Source organism: Corvus moneduloides, chromosome 27 (genome assembly GCF_009650955.1).
Source record: "Corvus moneduloides isolate bCorMon1 chromosome 27, bCorMon1.pri, whole genome shotgun sequence".
NCBI lineage: Eukaryota > Metazoa > Chordata > Aves > Passeriformes > Corvidae > Corvus > Corvus moneduloides.
In genome coordinates this window covers 992,575-1,005,006 of record NC_045502.1, presented here as the reverse complement: position 1 = coordinate 1,005,006, position 12,432 = coordinate 992,575, and the positions used below count along the sequence as shown (strand labels likewise).

The following is a 12,432-nucleotide window of genomic DNA, read 5'->3' as shown; positions in this document are numbered from 1 at the left end:
CACCAACCGGGAAGGGGCTTTCCCTGCCCACCCCGACGAGCCCCCTCCAAGTCACGGTGACGTTACAAAGGGGCCACAAATCACCCCGAAACTGCGGAGGTGTGGGGAGGGACGGATGGGTTTGGGGGAGCCGGGGATCACTCACCTCCCGGCGAAGCCCCTCGTGCGTCTCCATCTCCATCCCGGGGGCAGCCTTAGATTTCGGGGCTCCCCCCGGCCGGGGGGGCAGCGGCGGCTGGCCCGGGCTGGCGGAGCCGGGTGTCCGGCGACAGGGACATCCCGCCGTCACCGCGTCCCCCACCCTGGGGACACCGCCGAGTCCTGCGGGGACAGAGCCGAGGGAAGCCGCGAAGTCACCCCGACTTTTAACCTCCGCGCTGATTCCACCCCGGGGGGCGGCCCCGCTGGGCTCCCCACCCCTCCTGCCCCCGAGCTCCCCCCAAACCGGGGTGCTGCCTCCCCGCTTTTAATCCCACCCCTTCTTTCTTCCAACCCCATTTTCCTTTTCGCTTTTTTCCCCCCCTCCAAACCGCGCGGCTCCGCACAAACTTCACAACTTCAGCCGCGCACCGGCAACTTTCCACCTCCCCCCGCCCCCTCCCCAGCTCCCCAAATTCAGATATAAAGAGAGTTTACCGGAAAAAAAAAAAAGGGGTCCGGCCCCCCCCCTTGAGAACGGGGGCTCGCCCCGGAGCTGAGCGCTCGCCCGGCGGCGGGGGGCGGCGGGGACGGCGCAGAGGGGCTGGGGGCGGCTCTGGATGTCGCCGGCACCCCGAGGGGACCCGCGGCGGAGCTGCCGCACGTTGCTGCTGCTGCTGCTCTGCTGCTTCCTTTGTTCTGCAGCGCCCGCTCGGGGGGACCCGCCGGGCGGCCGGGGGGCTCCGGGGCAGCGCCCGCAGCCGCCCCCCGGCCCCCTCCGCACCCGGGGGGCACCCGGAGCCTCGGGGGGGGGGGGAACGGGGAGGGGGCCCCGGTGCTGGCCCGGGGGAGCGGGGGAGAAGGGGGCTGCGAGTTGTGTGGGGGTGTTTGTGGTGGGATTGTTGGGTGTGGGGGTGCGCCGGGCCGTTGTTGGTTTGGGGTTGTTGTTGTAGGGTCGCTGGATGTCGGGGTGCGCCGGGTTGTTTTTATAGGATTGTCGTGGGGGGGGGGGGGGTTGCGGCACCGCGTTGGTTTTGTAGGGCCGTCAGCTGTGGGTGCTCTGTTGTTGTTTTTGTAGGGTCGCCAGTGGGGTCTGTGCGGGTCTCGCTCTGTGTTATTGTAGGGTCTCCGGGGAAAATCCCGGGGGATGGCAGCCCGGCTCCTGTGCCGCCCATACCCTGCTCCACAGCCCCCCAAGTTATCCCACCCCAGGTTCCCCCCCCTCCCGGCCCTATATCCTACCCCTCCGCCTCCCAAATCCCCCTCACCACGCCAACCCCGCCCCCCCTTCCCAGTCCCCGCCCCTCCCGTGTTTATGTAGGGTCTCACAACCCCACTAAAGGCCGAGCACCATCCCCCCCCCTTTTAGGTGTCCCCCCTAAAGACCCAATGCCCTCCCCCACCAGCAAACCCCCCCCAGCAGGTCCCAAATCCCCTTCGTTTTGCCCCAAATCCAGCCCAGCCTGACCCACACCTGGGAGAGCCCCAGGGCACTGCTCCCCCCCCATCACAACACCCCAAAACTGAGGGAATAATGTCCCCCCGTGTCCCCCTAGAGCCGCCCTGACCCTGCACTCCCTCCGGTCGCAGACACGGAGCAGCTCCGCAGGGATTTGGTCTTAATTTAAGGGGAAAAAATTAGATACAAAATAACAAAATAACAAAATAACAAAATAAAGTACGGGGGTCGGGTGTAACTTCAACGCGGGGATTTTCCGTCGGAATTCAACCAGTGCACGAAACCAACCTCAGGGAGCACCCCCAGCTGGGGATCCCTAAAGGTGGGGAGGGGGTCACAGCAAGGACCTGGTCCCCCGAGCACGGGGAGCCCCCTCTGCCCCCAAAACTCCTCACACGGCTGCGCCTCTGAGGATCCACCTCAAATCCACCCCTCGCCCAGGACAAACGGGCTGAGGGCGCGGCTGGGGACCAGGACATGTCCCTTGTCCTTGGGATCGGGGTCTTCAGGAGGACGATGCCCCTTCCCCGGCTCCGAGAGGGTCGGGAGGTGACGGTGAAGTGCCGGCGCTCAGGGATGCCACGAAGGCCTCCACCTGCAAGGAGAACGTGACTGAGGGTGTGGCACTGGGGTGGCACTGGGATGGCACTGGGATGGTGTGGGGTTGGAACTGGCATGGCCCTGGCACAGTGATGGTGTAGGAATGCACTGGGGTGGCACTGGGATGGCACCGGGATGGCGCTGGGACACCTGAGGTTTAAACCAACTCGGACCCACGATGCCAAAGTTATTTTTTCCAAGGAAAACTGAAGGAGAGGCGGAGGCTCGGAGCCAGCGTGGCTCTGATGGCACCGGGAAGCCACCAGGCTGTGCCACCCCACCTGTGCCATGAGGACGCCCTGCAGGGCCACGTCGTGCTCGAAGTCCTTGTCCACGTCCAGCACCAGGACGGGTGCGTGCTGCACGTCCGCAAAGTGGATCCTGCAGGAGGGAGGGAGGGATTAAAACCCCCCAAAAACCACCCCCCAAACTGGGGGTCACCCCAAAGCCCCAGCCCAGGGTGCCAGCCATGGATTGGGACTCACTCCGTGGTCCTGTCCACCAGCCAGTGCTGGTGCTGGGCGTGGAGCTGCTGCAGGTATCCCAGCTGGATCCCGCCCTCCTCGCTCCTCGCCCGCCGCCGCAGCCGCTCCAGGCACGTCTGGGCGGATATCGACGGATGAGATGGAGAAACGGGAGGATAACGGGATGCAAGGACATGGGAGGTCAGTGGGAGAGAGAAGGGACGTGGGCATCAAGTGAAGCAGCATCGTGGGAGATGCTGCAGCCCCCTCTCCCCAAAACCCATTCCAGAATCCACGGCAAAACTCCCACCGGCATTCCCATGGGAAGAGAAGCAGGCCCTGCTCCTCCAGGGCGGCGACTTTTGGTTAAACTCCAACATTTTGGCAATTCTGCCGCGATCTAAGTGGGCCTGGTCGCCTCCTGCACCTGGCACCCACCTGGGGCCTGGCCTGCAGGTAGAGGAAGCCGTGGAGGGCGGCGTGGGCCCCCAGGTGCTGCAGCAGGAAATCGTGCCAGTCCTGGTAAATGGCCCATTCCAGGGGCTGCAGGTGCCCGGCCTCGAAGAGGTTCTTGGCAAAGACGTACCTGGGAAGGGATGGAGAGAGGGCACCGGGCAGCTCTGTCACCCCCCACGCCCAGGAGGTTTCGCAGCCATTTGTTTGTTTGGCTTTTTTTGCACCGACGAGGAGCTGCAGGTGGTTAAATTGAGGTGAAAATCCCTGATTTGGGGCACGTGCAGTGCCCAGCACAGCTCAGCCCCACCGAGCTCGACATCACCCAAAGGGCTTCACGCTGCCACTGGGCATAGGTGAGGATAGGGCAGCCCCCAAAAATCATTAAAGACCCCCCAAATTACCCCAAAATCCCATTCCTGAAATAAAGCATCGCTCTGGGAGCCACTGGGGACGGTGGCTCTGCTACCCTGGGGACCCAGCATCACAACCCGGCTGCTGCGGATGCTCCCTGTCCCATCCCATCCCTTCATCCCTCTTTCCCTGCTGTTTTTGGGGTGCCGGGTACCTGTCACTGAACACAGAGCGCTCAAAGACCCTCACGGGGTGGGGGGTCCCGGGGGGCCCCTCGTCCGGCGGCTCCAGCATCGCCTTCAGCCGGCTGATGCAGGAGAAGGTCTGGAAGGTGTAGGACCAGCGGGCTGGCTCCTGGTACATCATCTGCAGCAGGTTGGCCGAGCCCACGGACGCCTGCGGAGGGAGGGTGGGGGATGAGGGGGCCGGTGTGGGGCCGGCGGGGCCCGGGCGCGGCCGGAATCGCCGTTACCTGGGCAGCGCCGCCGGCCGGCACCTTGCGCCACTGTGCCACGGGCTCTGTCACCAGGTGCCACTGCGGGAAGGTGGCACCCAGCAGCTTCAGGAAGGTCGATTTCCCCACGGCTGCGGGAACGGAGGAAGAGTGGGGTGAGCCTGGGTGTTCCCCCAGCTCTGGACCCCGGGGATTTGGGGTGAGCCTGGGTGTCCCCCCAGCTCTGGACCCTGGGGATTTGGGGTGAGCCTGCGTGTCCCCCCAGCTCTGGACCCCGGGGATTTGGGGTGAGCCTGGGTGTCCCCCCAGCTCTGGACCCCGGGGATTTGGGGTGAGCCTGGGTGTCCCCCCAGCTCTGGACCCCGGGGATTTGGGGTGAGCCTGGGTGTCCCCCCCAGCCCGGTTCCTGGGGATTTGGGGTGAGCCTGGGTGTTCCCCCCAGCTCTGGACCCTGGGGATGTGGGGTGTCCCCCTCTCAAATCCCAGAAACATGGGGTGAGCCTGGGTGTCCCCCTGCTCCAAATCCCGGGATCCTGGGGTGAGCCTGGGTGTCCCTCCATCTCTGCTTCCAGGAATGTGGGGCGAGCCTGGGTGTCCCCCTGTTCTGGCCCCTGGGAACACGGGGTGAGCCTGGGTGTCCCTCACCCCATATCCCGGGAACCCGGGGGGAGCCTTTGTGTCCCCCCTCCCAGGAGCGCGGGGTTTTGCGGTGCCCCCGCAGCACTGAGAACCAACCACGGACATTGACTCGCAGCCCGGGATGCTCCAGCCCGCGCCGCCCCCGCTCCCTCCCTCGCACCCCAAATCCCCCCGCTCCCCCGCCGCTCCCTTTGTCCCCGTGTCGCCCCCGGTACCGATGTTCCCCTCCAGGGCCAGGCGCAGCGCGGCCCCGCACCGCCCCATCCCGCCACCGCTTCCGCCTTCCCGCGTCATATGCTAATGACATGGTAATCAGCAGCGCGCGCCACCGCCCCGTGACGTCAACGCGCGGGAAGTGGGCGGGGGAGAAGGCGGGGGGCCGGAAACAGCGGCGGGGGGGGCGGGACGGGGGGGGCTGAGGGCAGTATGGTAATTAATGCAAATGAGACGCTGCCCACAGCACGTCCAAGCAATGCGGGGGGCGGGGGGGGAGAGGGCGGGGCACAAAAGGAGGGGTGGGGGGCACCAACACGGGGTCAGGGGCGTCAAAGCGGGGTTGGGGTCACCAGAACGACATTGGGGTCTCCAACACGGGGCTGGGGTCACCAGAACAACATTGAGGTCTCCAGCACGGGGTTGGGGTCACCAGAACAACATTGGGGTCTCCACCACGGGACAGGGGTCACCAACACAGGGTCAAGGGTGTGGACACGTGGTTGAGGTCCCCAGTGTGGGGTTGGGGTCACCAGCTCAGGGTCGGGGGCATTGATGTGGGGCTGGGGGCATCCCCTGAACATGGCACCACTGTGGGGCTGAGGGTATCAATGCTGGGGGCATCAGCAAAGGGTCAGGGGCACCAACACGACACCGGGAACACCAATGTGTGGTCAAGGGCATCAGGGCAGGGTTGGGGTCACCCATGTGGGGTTGAGGGCATTGCTGTGGGGTTGGGGGCAGCAAGGCAGAGTCAAGGCCATCAGCAGCAGGACGTGGGCACCAACGCGAGGTCAGGGCTGCCCCACTCTTCCCCTCATCACCCTCAGTCCCCCCCCAGCCCCTCCCAGCCCCGGATCTCCCAGGAAAGGCGCAGAGCCTGGAGAAAAGGCTTTTTAATGCGCGGTGGGCGGTGGGGAGGAGCAGCGGGGTCCGAGGAGGAGCGGGACACCCCAGCCTGGGCACGGGGGGCCCCCGCGGGGTGGGGAGGGGGCTTAGAAGCATTTTCGGTGGACGATGGAGGGTCCGGCCTCGTCGTACTCGGGTTTGCTGATCCACATCTGCTGGAAGGTGGAGAGGGACGCCAGGATGGAGCCGCCGATCCACACCGAGTACTTCCGCTCCGGCGGGGCGATGATCTGCGCAGACAGAGCCCTTAGGGTGCACCCCTGATCCCCCCCAAACCCACACCGGGAGAGGATCTGGGGTGCTGGTGGCCACAGTTTGGTCACCCAGCACCTACTTTGATCTTCATGGTGCTGGGAGCCAGCGCCGTGATCTCCTTCTGCATGCGGTCGGCGATGCCGGGGTACATGGTGGTGCCGCCGGACAGGACGTTGTTGGCGTAGAGGTCCTTGCGGATGTCGATGTCGCACTTCATGATGGAGTTGTAGGTCGTCTCGTGGATCCCGGCGGACTCCATGCCTGGGGTGGGAGGGGGCTGTCAGCTCCCTGTCTCCCGCCCGTCCCTCCTCAGGGCTCCCCGAAAGAGCCACAGGGGCACCCATGGGTCTGCCCCACCATTTGAGGTGCAAAGGGCACCCACGGGAGCTGTTTGCCTGCTGGTGGGGATGGGGCAACCACTCCTGGGGGCATTGGGGCGGGCTCACCGATGAAGGAGGGCTGGAAGAGGGTCTCGGGGCAGCGGAAGCGCTCGTTGCCGATGGTGATGACCTGCCCGTCGGGGAGCTCGTAGCTCTTCTCCAGCGAGGAGGAGGAGGCGGCCGTGGCCATCTCGTTCTCGAAGTCCAGGGCCACGTAGCAGAGCTTCTCCTTGATGTCGCGCACGATTTCCCTCTCGGCTGCGGGACACGACGGCGGGAGAGGCTCAACCCGGCGGCACCGCGGGGTCCCCGTGACCCAGCCCGCCTGCCCGGCCCCGTACCGGTGGTGACGAAGGAGTAGCCCCTCTCGGTGAGGATCTTCATGAGGTAGTCGGTGAGGTCGCGGCCGGCCAGGTCGAGACGCATGATGGCGTGGGGCAGGGCGTAGCCCTCGTAGATGGGCACGTTGTGGGTGACGCCGTCCCCGGAGTCCAGGACGATGCCTGGGACGGGGGGGAAGGTGAGGGGGGACACTCCAAGCTGGCTCAGTCCCCATCACCGATGGTCCCCTACTCACCGGTGGTGCGGCCGGAGGCGTAGAGGGAGAGCACGGCTTGGATGGCCACGTACATGGCGGGGACGTTAAAGGTTTCGAACATGATCTGGCAGGGAAAGGGAGAGGGGCAGTGGGGTAGAGGCGGGCACGGGGGTCACCAGCACACCCCACCCCACCCCAACCCGTGGGGGCTGCGCCTTCCTGGGGTCGGGGCACTGCAGGGAAAGCACAGGGATCGCTGCAGTGCACGGAACAGCGGGTGGATGGTGGCGTTGCACGGCCACGGGGGTCAGTGCAGGGCGCAGAGGGGACAGGGATCGCCGAGCCGCGCCGCGGAACACGGAGCGTGGTGTGGGAGCACGTGGGTAAGGGGCGGCACGGAACCGTGAGGCATTGCCAGAGCCACGTGCGGCCATGGGGAACCCGTGGAGGGGCCGTGCTTCGCGGGGCAAATCCCGCATGTGCTGCCGAGAGACCCCCGGGGCCACCAGGCACACGCGAACTTCCCACGGGGATCTCTGCCCTTATCCAAGCACCAAACTGCCCCCCACAAAACCCCCAAATCCCCCAGCCCTTCCTGTGGTTTTGGAGGGTCCAGCCCCATCCCCAGGGTGCTGCAGTGCCGTACCTGGGTCATCTTCTCGCGGTTGGCCTTGGGGTTGAGGGGTGCCTCGGTGAGCAGGGTCGGGTGCTCCTCGGGGGCCACACGCAGCTCGTTGTAGAAGGAGTGGTGCCAGATCTAAGGCCGGGCAAAGAGTTGGCGTCTTACCCCAAACCGAAGGCGGGGCTGACGCCCGCTCCCCATCCCGGGAGGGTCTCACCTTCTCCATGTCGTCCCAGTTGGTGATGATGCCGTGCTCGATGGGGTACTTGAGCGTGAGGATCCCCCTCTTGCTCTGCGCCTCGTCGCCCACGTAGCTGTCCTTCTGCCCCATGCCCACCATGACACCCTAACGCCGGCGAGAGAGGCCTCGTTAGCCACGCTGCGGTGATCAGAGCAGGGCAGGGGCAGCCCCCGGCCCCCCCCGGGTACCCACCTGGTGCCGGGGCCGCCCCACGATGGAGGGGAAGACGGCACGAGGGGCATCGTCGCCGGCGAACCCGGCCTTGCAGAGGCCGGAGCCGTTGTCGCAGACCAGGGCAGTGGTTTCCTCCTCGCACATGGTGGGGCCAGCAGCGCTTGGTGCTCAGGGGGACCTGGGGGAAAAGCTGTGGCGAGGGGGGAAAGCGGCGTTAGAGAGCGGCTGGGGGACGAGGTTTGTCCCGCGGCACCGCGTCCGGCGCTGTGGTTGGAAGTGTTGGAGTCCTTGGGGATGGGCGGCCCCACAAAATCCTCCAGGGACGCTCTGACCCCGGCGCAGCGATGCTGGGAGGGGGGTGATGCTGGTTCCCCGTGGGTGCTGCTCCACGCTGATGCTGCTTCTCCATCCTTCTCCAGCCGGTGCCCAAAGTCGGTGCCAAAGCCTCCTGCCCGTGCTCCCCGGGGAGCTCCGGTGCTGCCATGCCCGGCTGGTGCCCCCCAAAAGCGGGCAGGGGTTGGCAGGTGATGCCCTCTCAGCCACTTCTGTCTCAGCAGCCTTTTGCTGCTCTGACCTCGCATCCACTCCCAAAAATGGGGAGAAAAAGAGAAGGCCCTTCCCAGGGGTGCCCCCTGCACCAGAGGACGGGCTCCCAGATCCAGAGGGAAACAGGCAAAACCTTGCAGGAGCCCAAAAAACCAAAAAAACCCAAATCACGGGGATTTCTACAAGAGCACAACCTGCTTTGGCCGCAGCCCAGCTCTCGTCACCTCCTGGGAGGCCCCCAGCTGTGGGGTCGTGCCGAGGTCGGCACTCCCTCTGTGCCACGCAAACCGAGCTGGGGCCACCCCATAAATGCTGGGGCACCCCAAAACCACCCCGGGTGTTTTTCCTGCCGGCTCTCCTCCAAGGAAAAAGGGAAGCAGGGCTGGGCAGGGCAGTACTCACCACAGAGGCGAGAGCTCCTTTCCTCTGGGACCGAGCCCCGATGTGCCGTGGGTATAAATACCAGCGAGCCCGTGGAACCTCAGAGGCGGATCCTCTCTAAACAAAGACCCTAAATAGGCTCAGTGATGGTGTGTTGGCCATATGGCCATATAAGGTGTTTTATTTCATTAAATTGACCTTGGGCTGGTGGTAGGACCCAGCACGGTTAATTATTGTAGGAAAATGGATGTGGGGATGCTTGGGAGGCAGCGGCCCCGTTGTGAGGACGTTCCTTTTATGCTCCGCTCCGATAAACAAGTGAGACACAAGTCCTTATAAGCGACGGGCTCGGAAAAAGGAGGTGCGAGTGACCCCAGTTCCTGGGGAGCGTGTGGAGAAACCCCACCCGGGTGGAGGTGGGTGTTGGGGCTCCGCCGTGGGGACACCCCGGAGCCGGGATGGGAATTTGGCATCGCTGAGATGCTGGAAACGCGCGGGGTTGGTGCCTCGCCTCCTCCCGGCCTCGGTTCCCCCCGCAGCCCTGGCATCCAGCGCTTCTGAGCTGCCTCTCCCTGTGGTTTTCTGCCCCCGCCCCCGTTTTTGGGCTTTTGGTGTCCCAAAGCCCCTCGTGCCCCAAATCCTCGGCCTGAGCCAGGAGTTGTGGCTGGGAGTTGTGGGTCCGAATCCCGACCCCGCGCTGCGGCTGCACCCAGTGCTGATCCCTGCCGGGGGATTTTGGGGGTGGGATGAGCTCAGACCCCTCCAGGGGCCGGGTGGGTGCTGTCCCCGAGCCCCCCTGCCCGGACACAGCCCGGGGGCGCCGGGGCCACCCCCAGCCCTGCGGCCGAGCCCTGGCAGTGGGAGCGGAGCCACAGAGGCCCCTGGCCCTGGCAGAGGCCAACCAGCAGCTCCCGAGCTCCCGGCTGCCTTTTTAAGGACAACGGGCCCTCACCAGGGAGTCTCCCGGAGCACCCAGGGGAGGCAGGAGAGATGCCCCGGAGTCACCCCCCAGAGCTCGCGGGGCTCGAGGGAAACTGAGGCACGGAGGGGCCCAGGCTGATCCCGAGCTGTGCCCGGGGCAGGGACATCCCGGCACTGGGGCAGTGACAAGGAGCTGCAGCGTCCCACCGCAGCCAAGGGACCAAGGGAAGGTCCTGGTGGGCCCCATGGTGCCAGAGGGAGGGAGCGGGCTCTGGGCTGCCACTCCAGGAGCAGGACAGGGACAGGGACAGGGACACGGGGCGTCCCCAGCGCTGCCAGTCCGTTCACAGCTCCAGTGTCCCCCAGGGATGGCTCTGTCCCACCTGGGCTGTCACCCCCGGAGCAGGACAGGGACACGGGGTCCCCCAGCGCTGCCAGTCCGTTCACAGCTCCAATATCCCCCAGGGATGGCTCTGCCAGGCTGCTCCCTTTCCCTGTGACGCAGCTCACAGGGGCTGGATTTGTCCCCTGGCCGGGCACTTGGTGACCCCCCCACGCCCCCAGCCCCGGGGTCCCGCTGCCACCTCACATCCCAGCCCGGCTGGGTCCCCGCCAAACATGAGGTCACCGAGGGGGAAAGGCTGCCATATATGACATGTTGGAAAAAAACCCCTTTAAAATAAATGATTCCCAAACCAAACAGAGCGGGGGTGGGAGAAGGGGGGTGATGGAGGCAACAGCGGCAGAGTCCCCTGTGGAGGAGCACGGCTGTGCCAGGAGTCGCACGGAGTCGGTGGCAGGATCCCATCCCGACCCGAGGCAGGGGGACATTCCCAAATCCCGGCAGGATCCCATCCCGACCCGAGGCAGGGGGACATTCCCAAAGCCCCGGCAGGATCCCATCCCGACCCGAGGCAGGGGGACATTCCCTGACCCCTGAGCTGGTGCAAACCGGGGAACACCGACCCCGGACACCCCTCAGCAGCTCCGGGACTCGTCGCTCCTGCTGGGGACGGGTCAGCTCCAGGCTCCCCCATCCCTGTGGGATCCCGACCACGCCGGCCCACGGCGGGGCCGGAGCGGGGCCGGCGGCAGCGCAGCCCCGAGCGGGAGCCCACGCGCAGCCTAAAAAGGCAAGGTTTGGCCCCCGCAGCCAATCCAGCGGCCGGCGGCCCCGGGATGCTCGCAGGAACGCCAGGCATCCCACGGCACAGGCGAGGCCGGGAGCAGCGTGGGACGAGGAGGGGGCAACCCCTGCTCGGCCGCTGCGTTTCAAAACTCCCGGCGCCGGCCCAGCCCTCGGCACCTCCCTCGGGGGGAATGTTCGTGCTTGGAGCCTCTCGGGATGCTGCTGAGGATGGGCAAACCACGATAAGAGGGATGGTGAGAGGGATTTGGATCCGTTCCCTTTCCTGAGGTGGAGATAAGCATCACTCCCTGCCTGCAGGAACCCCCCAGGACACACGACCCGCGTTGTTACAGCCAGTAAATCATTCCTGTCCCAGTAAATCATTCCTGCCACGCGTAGCTCATGTTCGCTTTCAGCTCCTCCCAAATCCAACCTCATTTTGGGCGATGTGAAGGTGTGACAGCCACATCTGGCACAGCTGGAGAGCCAGGGTGGGCTCGTGGGACACGGGCAGCAGCGCCAGGACATTGACACACAAAGGGAGGACTCGGGGACTCGGGGTGAAAAAAAAGGGATGAAAAAGCTGGGAGCACTCGGAGCAGCTGGGCCCTGACCTGAGGAACACCCTGCTCCAAGGAACATGGAAAATCCCCTGGGAAGGTTTGTCAGTCCCTGGGACAACACAAAAGTGGTGATGTGCCACCAGCTCCTCTCCTGGAGCCGGCTCAGACCTGAGACCTGCAGGGATGTGGAGCTGGGATAAATCCCTTGGGATATTCCCAACAGATTTGAAGGAATTGCTGCTTTGCAAGATGTAATTTTGCACTTTGTGTCCCCACGCTGCTCCGGGGGAGCCCTCGGGGTGAGGAGCTGCTCTGAGCTGTGGAGAGCTGCGGGATGAACAATCCTACATGGAAACTGCACCCCCCTTCCGAGCACGGTTTAAATTAATTAGGTCTGAAATGAGTTCCCAGAGATGCCCCGAAGGCCCCTCGCTCCCCTCCCACCCCCGGGGCCAGCCTGTTCCCAAAAGCGACTTGGGAAAAGCTGGGAGCAGCACTTGTCACGCAGGGATGGATTCCCTCCGAGCCAGACCCCAACCCACAGACAGAGCTCAAAGAAAACCAGTGGCACAGGAGGCCCGGCCCGGATAATCCCATCCATGTGTGCCCAAGGAACACCACGGGGGGCTGGGTGTACAAGCACACGACAGAAGGACGGCGATGTTTGCTCGCCAGGTGGGAAGGCAGCTCCAGCCCGCTCCCCTCCCCGCTCGGCCATGTGCCACCCAGCCCAGCCCAGCCCAGCCCAGCTCAGCTCAGCCCAGCCCTCGGCACAGCTGCTTCCCACCTTGGAATGCTGCTGCTTCCCTCCCCCCCCGAGGGCGGGGGCTCGGCACGGAGCACAGGGGAGGAAAATCTCGGCTTGGCACCCGACTAAAGCACCTCAGAGGAGGGTCCCACACAACAGCGACGTCACGGAGCACTCGGGTTTGGCAAGGACAGGCTTCCTGCTGCTTTGGGATGTGCAGAGGCAATCAGGCACAGGGATCCGTGAGGATG

General features: G+C 65.2%; 4 protein-coding genes across 5 annotated transcripts in view; all 4 read right to left on the bottom strand.

Annotated features, from left to right (window-relative positions):
* TET3 (tet methylcytosine dioxygenase 3) overlaps positions 1 to 382 on the bottom strand; it is a 31,458-nt gene extending 31,076 nt beyond the window's left edge. The window contains exon 1 of the mRNA XM_032092079.1: positions 146 to 382. Within this exon, the coding sequence (XP_031947970.1) occupies positions 146 to 181 (36 nt within the window). The 5' untranslated portion in view covers positions 182 to 382. The remainder of the gene's footprint in view (positions 1 to 145) is intronic.
* Positions 383 to 1,735: 1,353 nt separating this feature from the next.
* DGUOK (deoxyguanosine kinase) lies at positions 1,736 to 4,856 on the bottom strand. 2 transcript variants are annotated; one of them, XM_032092103.1, is made up of 7 exons: positions 4,777 to 4,856; positions 3,941 to 4,053; positions 3,683 to 3,864; positions 3,100 to 3,247; positions 2,683 to 2,798; positions 2,479 to 2,578; positions 1,736 to 2,192 (listed from the first exon to the last, which is right to left on the bottom strand). In XM_032092103.1, the coding sequence occupies exons 1-7, from the start codon at positions 4,853 to 4,855 to the stop codon at positions 2,103 to 2,105; spliced, it is 828 nt and encodes a 275-aa protein (XP_031947994.1). In that variant the 5' UTR covers position 4,856; the 3' UTR covers positions 1,736 to 2,102. The 2 variants fall into 2 exon arrangements, with proteins under 2 accessions (XP_031947994.1, XP_031947995.1); XM_032092104.1 differs by lacking the exon at positions 3,941 to 4,053 and having other exon boundaries at positions 4,777 to 4,849.
* Positions 4,857 to 5,654: 798 nt separating this feature from the next.
* Positions 5,655 to 8,926, bottom strand: ACTG2 (actin gamma 2, smooth muscle). Its single transcript, XM_032092096.1, has 9 exons — positions 8,842 to 8,926; positions 7,912 to 8,083; positions 7,696 to 7,824; positions 7,503 to 7,613; positions 6,896 to 6,980; positions 6,660 to 6,821; positions 6,385 to 6,576; positions 6,018 to 6,199; positions 5,655 to 5,913 (listed from the first exon to the last, which is right to left on the bottom strand). The coding sequence occupies exons 2-9, from the start codon at positions 8,035 to 8,037 to the stop codon at positions 5,770 to 5,772; spliced, it is 1,131 nt and encodes a 376-aa protein (XP_031947987.1). The 5' UTR covers positions 8,038 to 8,083; positions 8,842 to 8,926; the 3' UTR covers positions 5,655 to 5,769.
* A 38-nt stretch (positions 8,927 to 8,964) lies between these two features.
* LOC116435611 lies at positions 8,965 to 12,150 on the bottom strand. The gene is made up of 2 exons (XM_032092102.1): positions 10,589 to 12,150; positions 8,965 to 10,541 (listed from the first exon to the last, which is right to left on the bottom strand). Exons 1-2 carry the CDS (start codon positions 11,510 to 11,512, stop codon positions 10,416 to 10,418), a joined length of 1,050 nt encoding a protein of 349 aa, XP_031947993.1. The 5' UTR covers positions 11,513 to 12,150; the 3' UTR covers positions 8,965 to 10,415.
* Positions 12,151 to 12,432: the final 282 nt, after the last annotated feature.